This window comes from Diorhabda sublineata, chromosome 3 (genome assembly GCF_026230105.1).
Source record: "Diorhabda sublineata isolate icDioSubl1.1 chromosome 3, icDioSubl1.1, whole genome shotgun sequence".
NCBI lineage: Eukaryota > Metazoa > Arthropoda > Insecta > Coleoptera > Chrysomelidae > Diorhabda > Diorhabda sublineata.
Genome location: NC_079476.1, coordinates 30279811 through 30297823, shown reverse-complemented (window position 1 = coordinate 30297823; position 18013 = coordinate 30279811). Strand labels below are relative to the sequence as shown.

Below are 18013 nucleotides of genomic sequence, written 5' to 3'. Positions count from 1 at the left end.
AACGAATTTTTCGTAAAGAAAACCAAAATTTGTGATTTATGACATCACCTGTTTTTTATTTTACCTCGTATAATGATAATAAACACCATCCTGGAAGCATTAGACGTGTATACTTAATTCACGTATTATGCCAATCAAATGCAGTACAATTGGCTTGGAAATCTTACGGGAGTAATTCCAAAACAGCACTTCAATCATACATGGTTACATACATGTTTAATAACGGTAAAGCTGATGAATTTTTTTATGATTGTAACAACGTTCATCTTCCGATTTTTCTGTATTACAACGATTCCGTTCAACAACTGTGGGTACTATGAATTTTTATAGTGTTATTTTCCATAAAAATGTATACCTGAAGTTTCACCCTGTATAATTCTCATGAATAAGAAATTCAAGAAACCGAATGTAGGTAGTTACTTACGTGCATGTTTTCTTTACTTAGAATCGTTGAAATATGTTTCCTGTCTCTCCTCAGATACTCGCTATAAATATTTTGAAAAATCCAAGTAATGAATTTTGAGTCCGTTTATTAAGTTAGATTCTTAGATCTAATGTCTATAGATGATCGGTATAACAAAAAAATATTGAAAGAGAATGTTATATGTTTGTTATAAGTCTCTGGTAACAATATAAAAATCACTTGAATGAGCAGGGTATAAAGCGAGAAGGGCAGATGATAAAAGATCCATTGGAATTACACAATGCAGAGGTGTGCAGAACTCGAAAAGACGTCGACGTTTTACCTAAACAAACCTTATTTTTCGCCAGATATCAAAATAATTTTTTCAATTTAGTACAATTTTGGAAAATTTAACAATATTATATTTATTTTTCATAAGAATTAGTGTTTTTTATAAATTTATATACTTAAAGGTACAAAAAAAATAATTTTTGAAAACTCCTAGAAAAAATTCTACGATGAATCACTTGCTAACTGACTAACAGTAGTATACTGCTTCTACTTTTCCATTATTTTAATGTACCCCTAAAAAAGCTATACTCGCCCCTTGCTACCATCTCCCGAATTGTCAGTAAAGTAATCAAAGTACCACTCCAATGAGTAAATTTTCTTTCAGCTACTTAAAATGATGGTGGAGTTGTACTAATATCATTTTTTCAAGATATGCTGGAGATATATAAGTATAATCCATCTTCAGACAAAGTGGTTTATTAAACCTTTATATACAATGCGATCCATATGTATGGAATACAATTCCATTTTAGCGTTATTATGTACTATGTGAAAACCTGGAAAAGGTCGATTTTTATTATTGAATTGACCATTTACAGTATTAAAATATTATCCCCCTCCAGCACACCCTCTGAATTATAAGCGTCCCTTCAAAAACTTAAAATAAGAAAGTGGATTGTATGGCACCTTGTTGGAAAGGAATTTTAGTTGTCTGTTTTTCAAATTTGGTTCAATCATAACTGAGAAAATAATTTTTAAGACGCAAAATTTTGATAATATCTCTATAACAAAACTTTACGTAGAATGAAGATAATAATATTTTTCAATGTACTCTACGAATAAATTAAATGTTCAAAATGTCTACCATTCACTTCTTCACAATAACATAAGCAATTTTGGAATTCTCTTACAACATTTGGTATGACTTCAGGGATTAATTTGTTAATGTCTTCCGTTATCCTAGCTTTTAATTCAGCAATATTGTTTGGTCTATTAAAATATACTTAAGCTTTACCACACCACCACCACGACCCCCTTTCTTATTTAAAATTTTCAACGGGGTGCTGGAGGTAGATAATATTTTCGTAATGTAAATTTTCAATAGTTCATAGTTCGTAGGTCGTGTAAAAAATGTGTTTTTCTGCACTATTTAAAATGTACTAAAATTGGGAATGATATTTTTGACGTAAATGTTGACCCAATTGTTGTGTGTAGTCGAAGAAAGAAGCAAGAAAATGATCAAATAAACCTTCAGTTGTTCTTTTTGTGTGCAATAATTTGAACAATGGTATATCTGTCCAGATCTTAAAAACCGTTAATTTGATAAATTTAACTATGAAATGCGAAGAAAATACTGCTTCCTGAGTACCATTTCTGTCCCTCTACTTTAAAAATTAGAGAATACGGTATTTTTTTTAAAACCTTTGTCCATAATTGTCTTGTGTATAAAAATTTCAAAGAAACTGAAACAATATCTTTATACATTTTTTAATAATAACTATATTTTTTAAACTGCATTAAAAAAATGAAATCTTAGTAAAATACATGAGTCTATAATTGCCATTGATAGTGTTCAGCGGAGATAATTCGGAAAGTCATTTTTCCCCCAGCAATTAATTAGCATTTGTCGAGCACTCAATTATACGGGCCCTAACAATGCCACACTAGTTTATAATTCCGTGAAAACCCGGAAAAGTAATTTTTTTTCTGCTCATATTGATCTACGAACTAGTGATATTTCAAATAATAGATACTGATGATGCCAAAAATATATTGTGAATATGTAAAACATAACTCAATAAATCGTGTGTATCACACAGATGCCGCTGCTTTGTCAAATCCATATGACATTTATGAAGTACTAATTTTCAAATAACTGTGTAAAATTTCATGACATTTCAATTAGTAAAGAAAAAGTGACAGCCATTTAAGTGAAGCTACTTTTGTTATTTTCAAAACAATTTTGTGTGTTAATTTATCATTGCTTCCTGATGAAAAAAATATTGTACAAGCTCAGCAGTGGCTTCAAGTGTTATACGGACTCGGCACCATCGAAAAGAATATTTATTATTGGTTTGCTGAATTTAAACGTGGTCGTACAGACACCGATGATATTAAACCTTCTGGACGTCCAATTGAGGTGGTTGCTCCAGAAAACATAAAAAATTTCACAAATTGGTTACATTTAATCGTAAATTGAAATTGCGTGAAATAGCCGAGGCCGTAAAGAATCAGAACATTTGAGCACGAAAAAACTTTTTCGTGTGGGTGCTACGTTTACTCACAGTCCATCAAAAACAACAACGTGTTGATGATTCATAGCAGTGTTTGGCCATGTTTACACGTAATCCACCAGATTTTTTGCATCGATATGCGACAAAGGATGAAACATGGATCCATCACATCACTCCGGACTCAAAACGATCATCATCTGAGTGGACTGCAGCCGGTGAACCACGTCCGAAGCGTCAAAAGGTACTGGGAAGGTTACGGCTTCAGTATTTTGGCATGCGCATGGAATATTATTCATCGAATATATCCAAAAGAAAGAGACAATCAAATGCGAATACCACATAGAGTTGTTGAACCGTTTGAATGCAAAAATCAAGAAAAAACAGCCTCGTATGTCGAAGAGAAAACCACCAAGACAATTCACCGATTCACAAGCCGATGGCAAGGATATGGTTAAATTGAATGAATTGCTTCATCATCCGCCGTATTGTTCAGATCTGTCCCCCAGTGACTCCTGGCTATTCGCTGATCTCAAAAAAATGCTCGCCCATAAGAAATTCAGCTCCAATGAAGAAGCAAATGCCGAAACTGTAGCATATTTTGAGGCAAACGTCAAATCTTTCTACAAGCACGGCATCGGGAAGTTCGAGAAGCGTTGGAATGATTATATTGCTCTTGAAAGAGATTAAATTGATGAATAAAATCGATTTTTTGTATTCCGATATGAAGAGACATTGTTTGTTGACAAATCGAATGCAGAACGTGATAATAATAATAAAATAATTTATTACTACTTAGATATTCAATTAGATGTAGATCTTTTGGAACTAATATATATCCAAACAATTTTAACACATTTAATATGTAAATAGACCTTTTACTTATAATTGAATAAAATATTTCAACAAGCCTTACAGCTTTATTAAACATTTGCAAGAATATTGGGTTGTTGTATCATACTTACCGGTGTCTTAAGATACAAAGTTTTGAATCTTCTGAAATTAAGAACATAACGCTTTAACAAATAATAAAATATTATCATGCACATATCATTTCTAGTCGGTCCAGATCGAACAGCACACACTGAACTATTAGTTACTGTAGAAAATTGTAATTTCCGAAAAATAATAAAAACGTTGTTATCTCTAGATAGCAGATGATAACTAAAATATGACATGAATAGAAGTAACTTGTACGAGGATTCCTATCTATGTATCATGTACTGGCAACAACGGAATGAATCTTTAAGGTCGATTCATAAACTCGACGTTCGTAGACAGAATAATCTCTACCTTTCGTTAACTTCTCGTGCAACTGCGCCGCTGAGTATTCAAATTAAGGTAACCCAAAATTTTCTGATTATATCATTAATTGTATCGACATTTATATTAAGTTTTTTTATTCATAACAATGAATGCGGAAACCGAATATATTATTGGTGAAATATCAAATAAACTCTCAACCCTATACATTCCAAAGAAGTAAACAGAGCAGTCAACATATGATTAGCATCATGTGACCAATTGAAACAAATTTTATTAGTTCTCCTATTCCATTTCTGCCAAACTGAAGATGAATTTTGAAATTGAAAAAAATACAGCATGAAATAAAATACAAAATTTTATTTCATGATTATATATTATACGAATTGAAATAATTATGAGAAATAAAAAGGAAACCTACAATAAATTATAGACATTTCTGAATAAACAAATATGAAATTCTAGGAAAATAATGTCATTCTTCTCTTCTTAACATCTTTAAACATATTCAATTTATTGATAACTGAATATATTTTTAATGAAAATTATTTGTGTAAAAAAAATCTTTTTCAAACCTCACTTTATTTAAAATTGAAAATAAAATTTTTGGTTAAATTTCTGCGTGTAGTCTAAGAAATAAAGCACGTAAAAGGCAAAACCTAGAAATTTCTAGGTTAAAGCAGTACCAGGGATATAGATGCAACGAAGTTTTCCATAAGACTTTAAACAAAAAGGAAAATATTTTTGAAACGATAGAATTAGGAGCATTTGATAGGTATTTTTAGTTTTTCCAGCGGACACTTTGTGTCGAAAAAAAAAATATTTTCTTATCTGAATTTGCAACCACGGTTTTAATTAATATCTTTTTATCGAATCAATGAGAAAATTCGGGGTTTGTATTTTCAGAACGAGCATTGAAAATCCTTCGATTCATATATATTTTTTTGATTTTGTATAATTACAAGGTCCATGCGACTAGCCCACCAGTTGCTGAAGACCAGCGGTGATTGTGTTAGTGTCAAGAGTGTTCTCGACGGTAAGCATATTATTTTTTATTTTAATTGTTTTATATTTTTTTATTTCAGCTTCTCGTTCCTTCCACAAAAAAAGTGTGATTCGTAGTGTGGATTAGGCAGATTGAGACCACGGAATCACTTCTTACAAATGAACGAAAAACAATTTTCAGCAATACAAAAAATAATTTTATAATCAGAAGGGAAGCAGTCATTGGAGAATTTTTTAATTTATTAGTTCCTATCGATTTGTTGCCAACTTATTTTGAGTTGATTTCTTACTCGCATCAGAATTTAATATGAAGGAGCGGAAGTATAATTATTTGTATGCTTAGGCCGCGAAATACCCTTTTAACGTACCGAACCACCCAACCATATGTTGTATGATTTGGGATGCAAAGTATATATATTTGGCAACTATGTTTCCGAGAGCTCTCACATATTTCATTTGAATAACACTTCAGTTCGATTACTATTCAACAGAAGATTTAATTTTTCAATTATTTCCAATTGATTTCTCTGTACCAGGTAATGATAAGAAAATATTTGAAGCTCAAAAGGAACCACGAAACTCAAATACCAGGAATACTACTAGGTCACGGAATGCAAAATCTAGGTTAGACAACAGAGAAATGCAAACAGTCCAGCCTTTTCGAGATAAGTTTTCTTATCTTATCAGTAACACAAATAATAATATAATTTTTTTTTTCATATTTTTATTGATTTGTGATGATCCTAAAGTTCTAAAAATAAGTTCCACGTTTTTCTCGGGGCCACTTTTGTCATAATTTTTTGTCTCTGAAGCTATAATACAATCCGTGCCTGAGATATGTCTGACAGCCGCTCTTAGTTGCCCACCCGATACAATGGGTCAATTTATATATGAAATATTAACATATCCTAACAATAAAATTGTAATAATAAATTTTTTCTACGTCCGTTATAATATTCACGTCTTTTTATCATTCATTTGTATTCATAAAGAATGAAATTTCGGAATCGGTCAAAAATATAAAAAACAACGACCCACATTGTAAATATTCACGATCCTACCAACAATCCAATAAGTACTAATACAACTAGCTATAGACGAAGTTATTTCTTTGAACTCGTTAAATGTTGCCAATTAAAGTACCAATAGTAATGTAACTTCTTCACTTCGAATTAATAATGCTCACAGTTGTACTTTTAATATTACTATTACCAAATAAAAATTGATTAAAGTCTTGTCGAATTTTTTTAAATCTGCGGACATAGAAACAATTTTGTATGAAACGCGTGAGAAAAGTAACTTTTTTCACTGGTAGGAATTGTTGCATAAATAACTATTAATAACATTTTTGTCCTGACTAATAGTCTGGCATTAATAGTCTCCTTTATGACGAATTAAATAATTTATTTAATAAGGCTTTTATTTTATCACGTTCCAAAGTATTTGTTTTGTTTTGTTTTATCCTAATTTCATATTTTTTAATTGCCAAATCATTCAATATTATTGAATATTTTCTTGATCAATTTATGATAATCAACTCACAATCATTTTGAAGGTATTATATCGTTCAGAAGAATTACTAAAGTTTGAAATATCGATCATAAAAATCTTTCTTTTATCTTTATTCTCTATTGTTACTGAAATTTGGAAATATTCTGAAGAAACATCCATCGGCATAGCCAAGGTTATTAACAACCTGTCCATTAATCTTTATATCGACGGGCGAGAAATCGCATGTCAACAACATATCGATAAATACGTTGATAAATTGTTAAAATAGGACAAAGTTGTTACCACTTAAAATTGAATAAACCACGCACACAATAAAAACGTAATAAATAATTACCATTACGAAATTATATACCCTTACGTTTCCTTTTTTTATTTAATCAAGATTAAAAACGCACCGTAGAAATCGGCGGTGTTTCATTATCTTTTGATAAGCACTTGAAATATTTTAGATTTCTTATCTGTCCGTTCAAATTATCATCATTTATAATAATTCCTGTCTCTCTTTTAGAATACAATTCATTAAATAAAGATTGACGTAAAGCAAAAGATTTTGTAGCTGGTCTATTTATCATCATTATCAATTTAGTGTCATTTTGATTACAAGCAAATTGCAATAAGGAGTATGCACGTATATTTTTTATATTTTTAATCCAGTCTTTAGATATCTATAACTCAATAAAAGATGTAAAAAATGGAAATTTTTAAAATAATATTTCAAGTATCGATTAAATTTGGCTTCTTTTGAACGTCGCTATTTGTCGCGGGCTTTGGATGACAACAATTGCCACATCCAGTATTTGTTTACTTGATATATGTATGTATATATAGATTTTCGGTCTCGTATACATTGCGACCCAAAGGATCTATTGTGTCCCCAGTGTTTACAGCTGATCCATTGATCCTACTCCTTTTAAAAAGTCTAGAATTCGGGATGGCTTTAATTGCCAGAAATCTTCGTCTTCTATTTCAAACGCTGTCAGTGCTTTGGAGTTCTTAGTGTTTCACATTTCGAGAGAATGTGGATAGAGGTCTCGTCCTCTGAGTAACAAAACCTGCACGTTGCATTATCTGCTAGGTCTGGCGTCTTCAGGTGTTTATTGAGACGACAGTGCCTCGATAGAACTTCTGTTAGTATTCGTAGATTGTTCTTATTTAGGTTGATATATTCAGCAGATCTACTCTGTTTACAGTTTCCCAGGAGAGTCTTTGCCTGTCTCAGCCTCTGTAGGTTGTCCCATTAATTGGTTTTGCTCCTATCTACCTTCTGTTTCAGTGCTTTTTCCATTATTCTGTAGCTGATACCACAGAAGGATTCGGGTCCCATGAAGGGCTTTTCTGCCCCCGTTTTATCGAGTTTATCAGCTATTTCATTTCCTTTCGCTACGTTCGGTGTGTCCTTTTCTAGGCATCCCAAACTAGTTTGGATTTAATGATATTTTATGGAGCTTAGTGCACCAATGGCTGGTTGACTATCGGACAGGATGATGATTCGCTGTTTGCAATAGTTTCTCTCTAGATTGAACGCAACACATTTTTCAATTCATAGATTTCTGCTTGAAAAATGCTTGATGCGCTGCCTATGCTTTTAGAGTGTTAGGGGTTCTGGGCCCGTACCTTACTTTTCTAGTTCCGCCTGCTGCTTTTGATCTGTCCGTACACCATTTAATGGCATTTCTGTTTATTTCTGGTATGGTATTTTCATCCCTCTTGCTTTTACAGTTTATTATTGAGGTGAAATTTTTCTCAAATCTAAACTTTTTTTATGTAACCTCATAAAGCATGTCCTTGGGTTGGTCATTATTTAAGAACGGGTTTTCTTTGATGATTCTGTCTCTGAACATTCTAAGTGATTTTTTTCTCTGCCACGCTTTTCAGTACTATGTCGAGAAGTGGGATATTTAGAATCACTTCTAGTGCAGCTGTTGGGCTAGATTTCATGGACCCAGTTGCACATAAGCAAGCCAGTCTTTGTACCTTTGAGAGATTGTTCCTCGTGATATTCAGACTGGTTCTAGTAGTGTGACAGTTACTTTATAGGATATGATATCGATACAAGTCATGGAAACAGTTGAAAATCGTTTTATAGATATTGTATTGTACCTGAGTGTGAAAACTCAGAGTTCAGAGACATGAGAAAACAAGAATGAAATATTTGTATTGTTGCAAAGATCATTTTGATGCTTTAACTCCTTTGATGTCAACCAATGTAAAATCATGTTTAGTTGCAAAATATGCAATCTTCGTGGATGCCACAATGTCAGAGATTAATCCGAATCTAAAGACACTTCAAGGACACAAAAATAAACAGGATTTTTGTTCCAAACACAACCAAGATCCTATTTAGACCTCAATAAATGCAGGACGTGTCATTTGATAAGACTTTTATTAAATTTGAATATAGATAGCTTATTTTGAAATATTTAATATCAGAACAAATTAAACGGGAAATGATTTTATGATAATATTAGGAAAATGTCTCAGGGAAAAAATAGTCATGTGAAGATTTTGAATAAACTCTACAAAAACACGCTTGGTGGCCGTTCACGTCAAGTTTCCCGACCAGTAGACAGAGAGATGGAACACTTCGTCAACGGAGAGTGAGGGAGGATGAGAAGCATCGAAGTTTTCATTAAAATAATAAAATAATACCTGTCTCTTAAACAGCTAAACATAGATATTGAGATGCACTTTTTTGCATCGGCAACTTCGCGTAGGCGGATTGTTCTCAAGGTCTAGGAGCGATATCGAGAATCCGTTTCATTTTGTATGTTCTCAAGGTCAATCACATATCAAGTGCCCTCTGTGGCTGTGTCGGACTTGTGTTTTTATCGATCATAACAATGATAAGTGAAAAACGTAACGTGTTTTTAAAAATAGTTTAAAAAATGGAGTTGGCAATACTTTTTTACTCCTGTACAGGATAAATCTGTGTGCCTCATTTGCAATGAAACTGTAGCCATATTAAAGAAATTTAATTTTTTACGGCACTTCATGACAAAATACTTAAGGAAGAACGGAGTTCTACATAAAAAATTGTCAGGTCAGCAGGATATGCGACTCATTAAGGGCATAATAGGCTGTTCAGGAGGTGGATAAGTTCAGTTCCTGATCCCAGCGCAAAACAGGCAGATCTTAATTTTTTAGATAAAGTGGCAATATATACTCGTAACTCCCATTTCAACGAATTGTCCACAGCAAGCTCTAAAAATTTTACAGATTCAATTACGTCTATGGTGGTGTTGTTTAAGAAAAAAAAGGCTGTAAAGTATTTTTATAGGATAAAACTTTGGTTTCAGAAACATTAAGACAGACAAAGTTTGAATTACACCATTATTTAAGGGTGATTAGGGCACTAGAGTAGCACTTTGCTCGAAAAATACAGAGCGTTCCTTTTTAATGTCAAAATATTACAACACAGTGATGAGAACTATTTTTCTGTTATCCCGGAACTCTTAGTAACAGATATTTGCAATGCCAAATGGAAATAAAAAGCGACTGTGCAAGTTTTCCGCTGAACTGTAATTCAATATTCGTCGCATATAGCCAAGCAACCAGCTGTTTAGCATAGAAAACATTGTTGTATTCAAAATATTGAAGTAATTCCTATAGAATGCCTTGTAAACAAATGTAAACTCAAAGGAAAAAAATTGTTTGAATTAGTTCAAGTTTTGGAATTTGAGTAACTAAAGATATTAAGTCATGTTCAATTAAAAGATTAGTTATAATTTTTCCAAAAAAATTCAATAATAATGTTGAGATTGGCTCTACTTTGTTCAAAATAAAAAGAAAACTGTAAAAAAGTATAAACTCGGATTATTACATCAAAAATTCTCCTATGGGAATCTGATGTAAGAGTTTTCCCCAACTAAGAAAGACAAATTACAGGCTCTTTAATATTTTAAGCTATTATCACAATATAATTAAAATTGAATTAAAATAAATACATGTTCAATCAATAATTAAGATGTTAAATTCCATTCCATTTCCAGATGGTTAAGTCTTATTTTCTTAATATATATCATAAAGTAAATAGTAATATCAAAAAATCAAAAAAATAGATCAAATTTTTTAGGATTTGGGACAACCTGCGAAAGATTCCAGTTAAGTGGCAGCTATTCCACTCGTTTCGTTTTATATATGCTACGCTCAAAGACCGAAAACTGCCAGTGGCCGTTTAATACAGCCACAACGCGTTCTTTGCACCTTGCGTTTACCAGAACGCGTTGTGGCTGTTTTAATATGGCCAGAACCCGATTGAAATTATTTTAGATTTAGAAGACGTCAGCTCACGTAATATAATGCTGCTTATTAATAATCATTTGGTAATAAAATAGTACAACACTCATTATTTGAATAAATGTTTAATGGCGTTTTTATATCCATACAGTCAATAGTTAATATAAATTAATAACAGTCGTTTTAATGCATAAGGAATTGTTGTGGCATTTTGATTTGCAGTGAACTTTATGTTTGACGCAGTTAGATTAGGTTAGTTACATTAACTATTGACTATATGGATATAAAACATATATAAAACCGTTGTCATTAAACATTTATTCAAATAAAGAGTGTTGTACTACCACTTTGTTACCGAATGATTATTAATAAGCAGCATTATATTACGTGAGCTGACGACTTCTAAATCTAAAATAATTTAATTCGGGTTCTGGCTATAGCAGAACAATCACATCGCGTTCTGGCAAACGCAAGTCGCACAGAACGCGTTGTGGCTAGTTTAAACGGCCACTGGCCGTTTTCGGTGTTTGAGCGCAGCTTATATACCTGAAGGTGTGATTTTGTTGCTACGTCCAGCGGTCGCAGCCCGCCATGACGTCCTACAGTCGAGTACTTCTACAATACATTTTAATGGAAACAGTTTCGTTGACGCGGCTCGTCTCGGTTGACGCTACGGCCAGCTGTCTACGACCGCGACTGGACCAAAAGTCGAGACGCGAAATAGCTTCCATTATTTTTTATAAAATGATATTTTAGGGAAGTCCTACCAAAAAAAGGTGGCGAAGGTCAACAACGAACTAAACGAACGCCAGCTTTAGAGCAAAATGAATTAGATTCAGTTGATGCTGAACCCCCCACAACTATAATTTAACGCATCAACGACAACTACTCATAGGATTCTCCAGGAGCAACTTCTTTACCCCTTTCATACCCAGAAAGTGCATGCCATGGAAGTAGAGGATTATCCAGCAAGACTAACCCCACTCGTTGGTTTCTAGATCAACAACGAGTTGGAAAAAGTTTGCTTACTGATGAAGCTGGTTTTACACGAGATGGTTTTATTGATTCCCATAATTTACATTTATGGACAGATGAAAATCCTCACGGTACAATTCAAACAAAAAATCAACATCGATTTTGTGTCAATATGTGGGCAGGTATATTAGGTCATAATTTGATAATAACCTAAATGGTCAGCGATACTTAGAATTTCTTCAATATTATTTCCCTCCCATGTTATGTCCCATTCCTCTAAGCATTCGCAGAGATATGTAGTTCATGCACGATGAAGCTTCTCCCCACTTCTTAAATTATGTAAAAATCATTTCAATAACATTTTTCCTAATGGATGGATTGATCGAGGAGTTACTTTTGCACGGCAACCACGTTCCCCTGAATTAAATACAATGGATTCATTTTTTTGGGACATTTTAAAAGAATAATAGAATATGCAATACCGGTAAACAACAGGAACGAAATAATCGATAGAATAAACTTCCATTTTGATCCTATAAGGCAGAATCTTGGAGTGCTCTTCAAAGTACAAAGAAATATCCTCAGTATACTCCTGAAGTGTGATGTATTCATTTCCAGCATTCATTATAGTTTTTTTTTCTGTTTTTATTTGATAAGTTTTAGGCTAAGTAACCAAATTTTTCTACATTCCAATTTTTTCCTTATGTAAGTAACACGATGTTCGACAGTATGCAGTTCAATTAGAAATGTTTGATTGAGGTTTAAAAAGTATTTTCAATAAATAATTACAATTTATAATAATTTTCTTCAGAATGTTTCTTTATGGCGAACGGTTTCCTTGGCATGTACAAAATCTACATTTCTCCTGAACCATAAATTTTATCCAGTTAAGCAAAAAGTACCATTTTGTTAAAGAATCGATTGAATAATTCATTTTAGCTATCTTTAGATTGTACAGGTTGTCCCTGTAAAAGTTACGGATTGTTAACCATTGGCCATGAGCCGCCACTGGCATTCAGATAGTATTGTAGAATCCATTAAAAATTCATAATATTTCAACGTATAATTTAGAAAATATACTTAAATATAAGTTCTGATTTCGCAGCTTTAAAGTCCTATACTTCATTCCCGAATTTTTGCATCAAGTCCCAGAGCACCCCGTATAAGACTGGTAAAAAATTGTTAATAGAATAATTTAATATTGCAACTTTTTTCTATAAACGAAAATCTCAAAAACCATAGTCAATGAAAAAAAAAATAATTTATTGAAGGTCGATATTAATATGCAATCTGCATTCAAATTAATTAAATCGAAAAATATGATAGATCTAATGATGTCCATAATTGCAACGGTATCCAGTCACTGTAACAAACATTCAATTTTATCCATATGAACATTCCAGGAGGAACTTGGTATTAAAGTGAAGCAGTAGAGAGAGTTTTTCTAAGATTCCTGTACCATTCATATTCAACGCCAGTGACTCGAAAGTAATAAGTTTGGAACCTTCTGTCGCAGCAATTTTTGGATCTAGTATTTTGATTACATTATAGAGATGCAGAAGGTAAAATAAATTAAAAATACTTAGTGTAACCCATTAATACTAATATTTGAATGAATTTTTTATGGCTTTAAAATAATGAGATTAATTTGAAATATAAATTTGAAAAGTAATTATTCCATTTAAACTTGTGAATTATGATTTTGGACAGAACAGACTAAATAAAGTCTTGAATAAATAAGAATGATATGGTTGTCCTTTTTTCAATATATAATATCAAGAAATAATACAACTTTGATGATATTAAATAAAAATTGGTAACAAAAATAGTTTGACCTGTTAAAAAAATCTTTTCTTTTCCAGTATAGTTATTCCAATATCAATTGCAGAAGACAGTTATGCGAGGATCAATCAATATTTCATGAATACGCACGGCATTCATACCAAATTAAGAAATGAAAAATAATGTTTACTCCCCGTATAAAATTCGATAAAAATCTAAAAATCCGTCAGTCCACGTGGACTCATCATCTCCACTGATTACCAATGAAAACATCGGATCGTAAACATAAATAAATTTCTATTGGCCGAAGCAGTCGGAAGGCGTATGTAGCAGTGGCGTGGCTAGGTGAGATTCATTTACTCCCTTAATTTCTTTGAATAAATAGAAATACGGCGTTCTTTAGACCATGGGCGATTGAAGACAATAAAATTGCACAGTGTAGTGAGAAAGAGACAGGTATTAATTTAATAATAATTGCGATACTTTTTGTCAGCATGTGTTTTTAAACACAAAAAACTGAATAAACGGATAACAACCGAATCGGCAAGGATAGTTTGATGGCGACAAAATTATTTGCGTCAGATAAAAAACTACCGAAGTTCTAATAGACGAATGAGGTACAAAAGGGCTCAGTTGACTCTAGTACCCTGTTTAAACCAAACGCCCTTACAGGCAAGTATATTTTACTCGTCTATTTACGTTTAATCATTTGATATTCAGTTGTAGCAAGTTAACGAGGTATAATAATGATTTTTTTTAAGTTCCAAGTAGGACTACAATTAAGTGAATCAGTCTAATGATTCAATTGCCTTTTAACGAATACTTTCTCGTATAAGTTAAACATATTTTTAAAAGTATTGATAAATATAATAAATTTATAAAATTATGTATCTACGCCTATGGTCGGTCAAACAATATTGTCGGCAAGGGTTTTTATAATCTGCAATTGATATTAGAAAAACTATACCAATTTTAGTTAGTGTTACATCATAATAAATTCAAAACATTGAATGTTTTACACGAGCAGCTGAAATTTGTGTGTTTTATAAAAAAAATAAATTGAAATTTAGATAAGAATTACTCATACATAGTGCTAACAAACTAAAAAAGATAACTAGAAATATAAATATGTATTGTTTTACACCTGCTTGTAGCAGATAGACACGTAGTTATCAAAATGTAAATAAAAATAATTTACTAAGATAAGGACACATTCGAAAAGTAGATCAGCTTCAAAATTATCAGAAAATATGGTAAAATTTATAGTCCAGTTGTTGTAGGCCACAAGTACAAGTTATAAGGAAAAAGGCTGAAATATTTTTACAAGTAGGCTAATTGATATAAGAAAAACTTCAGAAGTTTATCGATTCCTCAAAGTCAAAAAAATCTCGAGAAACATTATTTCAGTCTGTGATGAAGATAAAAGAAAATAAAAATACTAAGTTTTAGGGTGAGTTTTCCTCGATAAAAAGGCCTCTTACATTTTTTCGGAAAAGCTTAACATCTTTCATTTTGAATGTCGTGTTGTGTCTTGCTACAAATCCTTTAACTTGCGCCCATATAAGTTCTATAGGATTTTGTTCTCAATGATATGGCGGTGTGCGCGGCACAGTTACACTATATTTCATAAAACGATGTTTGTGTCAATTTGCTATAGCTAATAGTTCTTTTTTATCAAATTATCCTCAAATTCAATACTTTTGGTGGTTAACCAGTCAATAATTTCGTGTTTTCTCCAAGATGAAATTGGAGTCTTCTCTCTGCGTCGAGAATGATAACTTGCGTTATTCATAACTACTACTGAATCAGCCGGATGATATTTCATCATTTCACCAAAATAGTCTTCAAAAACATCCGAATCCATGTCCTCGTGGTAATCTCCCTTATTGCACGACTGAAAAGTTAGCAAACCTTCTTTTAAAAATCCCTCTTCGCTTCCAATATGGACTATTATTAGTCTTTTCCCTTTACCTGAAGGCACCTTAATACCCGTTGACAGGCCTTTCATGAAAGCTTGGCGAGCACTGATTATATTTTTGTCTTGCCACATTTTTGGTACTGTACAACCTTCATTAATCCACGTGTCATCAAGATAAAAGATTTTCTTCTGCTCTGTTCTGTACTGCTTTATACTTCTCAAGTATTTTTGTCGCCAGGAAACAATTTTATCGCTTTCCAGTAAAAGTGCTTTACGATTATGTTTTTCCCAGGCAAAATCCATATTTCTCAAAGTGGTTCATAAAATTTTTTTAGTTATCAACAGACTACTGTCATCCTCCATTAAAATCTTATCTAGGGTGGGTATTTATTTTTTAAAATAAAAAGATTAACTTTTCTTCGAATTACACTCTTAGTGTCTTCATCAAGGACTTTTACTGATCTGCCTGGACTTTTCTTGGGAGGTTCCACTTGGCCTGCTATCTTTCTCCCCCGCAATAATTTTAAAACGGTGGACTTTCCAACTTCAGTCATTCAGGAACATCGGTCGACAGTTTCTTGTACAGTAAATTTTGGGTAATCGTATTTCATACAATCGTGTACATTTAAAATAATAAGTTTTTCATTCACTGATAGTGGAGAATTATTGGAACATCTTTTCATTGGTATAAATGTCGCCATTTTATTACTAATCTTATAATACTGTGAGCACTATTTACGGCTTAACTAAACAAATATACTTATAAAGGTATAAAAATTTTGGGTAATGCACCATTTCCCCTCTGGCGCATGGTTAACCTGAATCTGAAATAGGGTTGGAATTCGGCAGAGGCACTAATAGAAGGATAAACGGTCTGAAATAGACTATAATTATTTTCTATATAACCTGACCAATATTCAAAATGTTCAACTAGTGCATTGAAATATTGAAAAAAAATTGCTATAGGTACATCAAAGGATGTGTATAACATCTATATAGGTGATGAATCACAAATCTATGCATACGACACTGAACAGCAATGAAAACTGTGGGTCTTATCAATAAAAATTCTTATGGAAAAGGCAAATGCTTTCCTATTTTTTTTAGCATTCCTAGTCAAGTGGCAGCATTGAGTTAAGACAACATAAGATGGTCAACTCCAAATGTTACAAAACCATTCATTTGGCAGAAGTTATTGGAGAAATTTGGACAGCTTCAAAGAAGAGGCCAATAATTTTTTATCATGCTAAAGAAGGCTCTAATACTGCTTTTCAAGTAATTGAATTTTTAACCACCCTGAAGGTTGATTAGGGTTATCTATTATAACCCCCACGCAGCCTGATTTTTGCAATAATATCATTTTGTTCCCACACATTAAAACAAACATTAATATGTGCATGGAAGTCATAAAATTGCAATAAAGAGTATAGAAATTTCAATTCATCTGAATGCTCACTTCAGACAATTTTATATGCTTTTATAGCATTTTTTTTCAAATTGATGTAATTTAAAATTGCATTTCAAGAATGCAATATAGAAAAAAAAATTTCAATGGTAACAATATATAGAAACCAATATTAAAACAATTACACCCAAAAACACCCAAAGAGACAGGTAAGACCAGGTTCATAATTTTATAAGTTTGCAGTGCAAATATTGATGAATTGGACAAATTAGACGCATTTTTTTAAAAAACAATGCCTGTAAATATTACAATACCATCAAAAATAGAAAGTACAACAGTAAATAAAGAAAATTAATTCAGTGTTATGCATTTGAGGGAATAAGTTTTATTTTTATTATTATACAACTTATTGACTAAAACCAATAAAATTTTATGTGAATATCAGCTACTAGAAAAGGTCTTACGAAAATGCTTAACTTAATAATTATTGGTAAATTTTGGAAATTAATGGAAATTTAATGTCGCTTTTAATATATCATGAAAAACATTTATAAAAAATGGACCTTGGTATATATAATGGAGGAAAACAATTTAGCATATTTGTTGGCTTACTATTTTATCCCCTTGTATTTACTTCGTATAGAATTCTTTATAAGTAGTTATTTAATTATATACATAGATATAGATCTAAGTATGTAAGTATCGCTTACCGTCACAACGGCATCCTTCGCAATTGATTTTCTAGATCTTATAATCATTCCCACCATTCGCTTAGACGACTTCGCCTTCATCTTCTCACCTTCTTCCACGGTACTGTCCATCTAATTTTTTTTAAAAACACTTGAAAATAAACATTTTTCCGTATTATTATTTTATCGAACCATCACCACTATAGCCCACTATTTTTTGACAATTGAAATTGACAAAACGATACGCTAACAGTCAATGACGTGTGACATATTGATAATTGTATTGAACGCTAAGAGATGGCG

At 32.1% G+C, this 18013-nt stretch overlaps 1 protein-coding gene across 2 annotated transcripts in view; it reads right to left on the bottom strand.

Annotated features, from left to right (window-relative positions):
* Positions 1 to 17968, bottom strand: part of LOC130441368 (hippocampus abundant transcript 1 protein) — a 41894-nt gene extending 23926 nt beyond the window's left edge. Inside the window, exon 1 of one of the 2 annotated variants that reach the window (XM_056775016.1) lies at positions 17732 to 17968. In XM_056775016.1, the coding sequence (XP_056630994.1) occupies positions 17732 to 17842 (111 nt within the window). In that variant the 5' untranslated portion in view covers positions 17843 to 17968. Of the gene's footprint in view, positions 1 to 3890; positions 4026 to 17731 lie in introns of those variants that run through there. The other variant, XM_056775014.1, reaches the window with a different exon arrangement.
* Between the last annotated feature and the right edge of the window lie 45 nt (positions 17969 to 18013).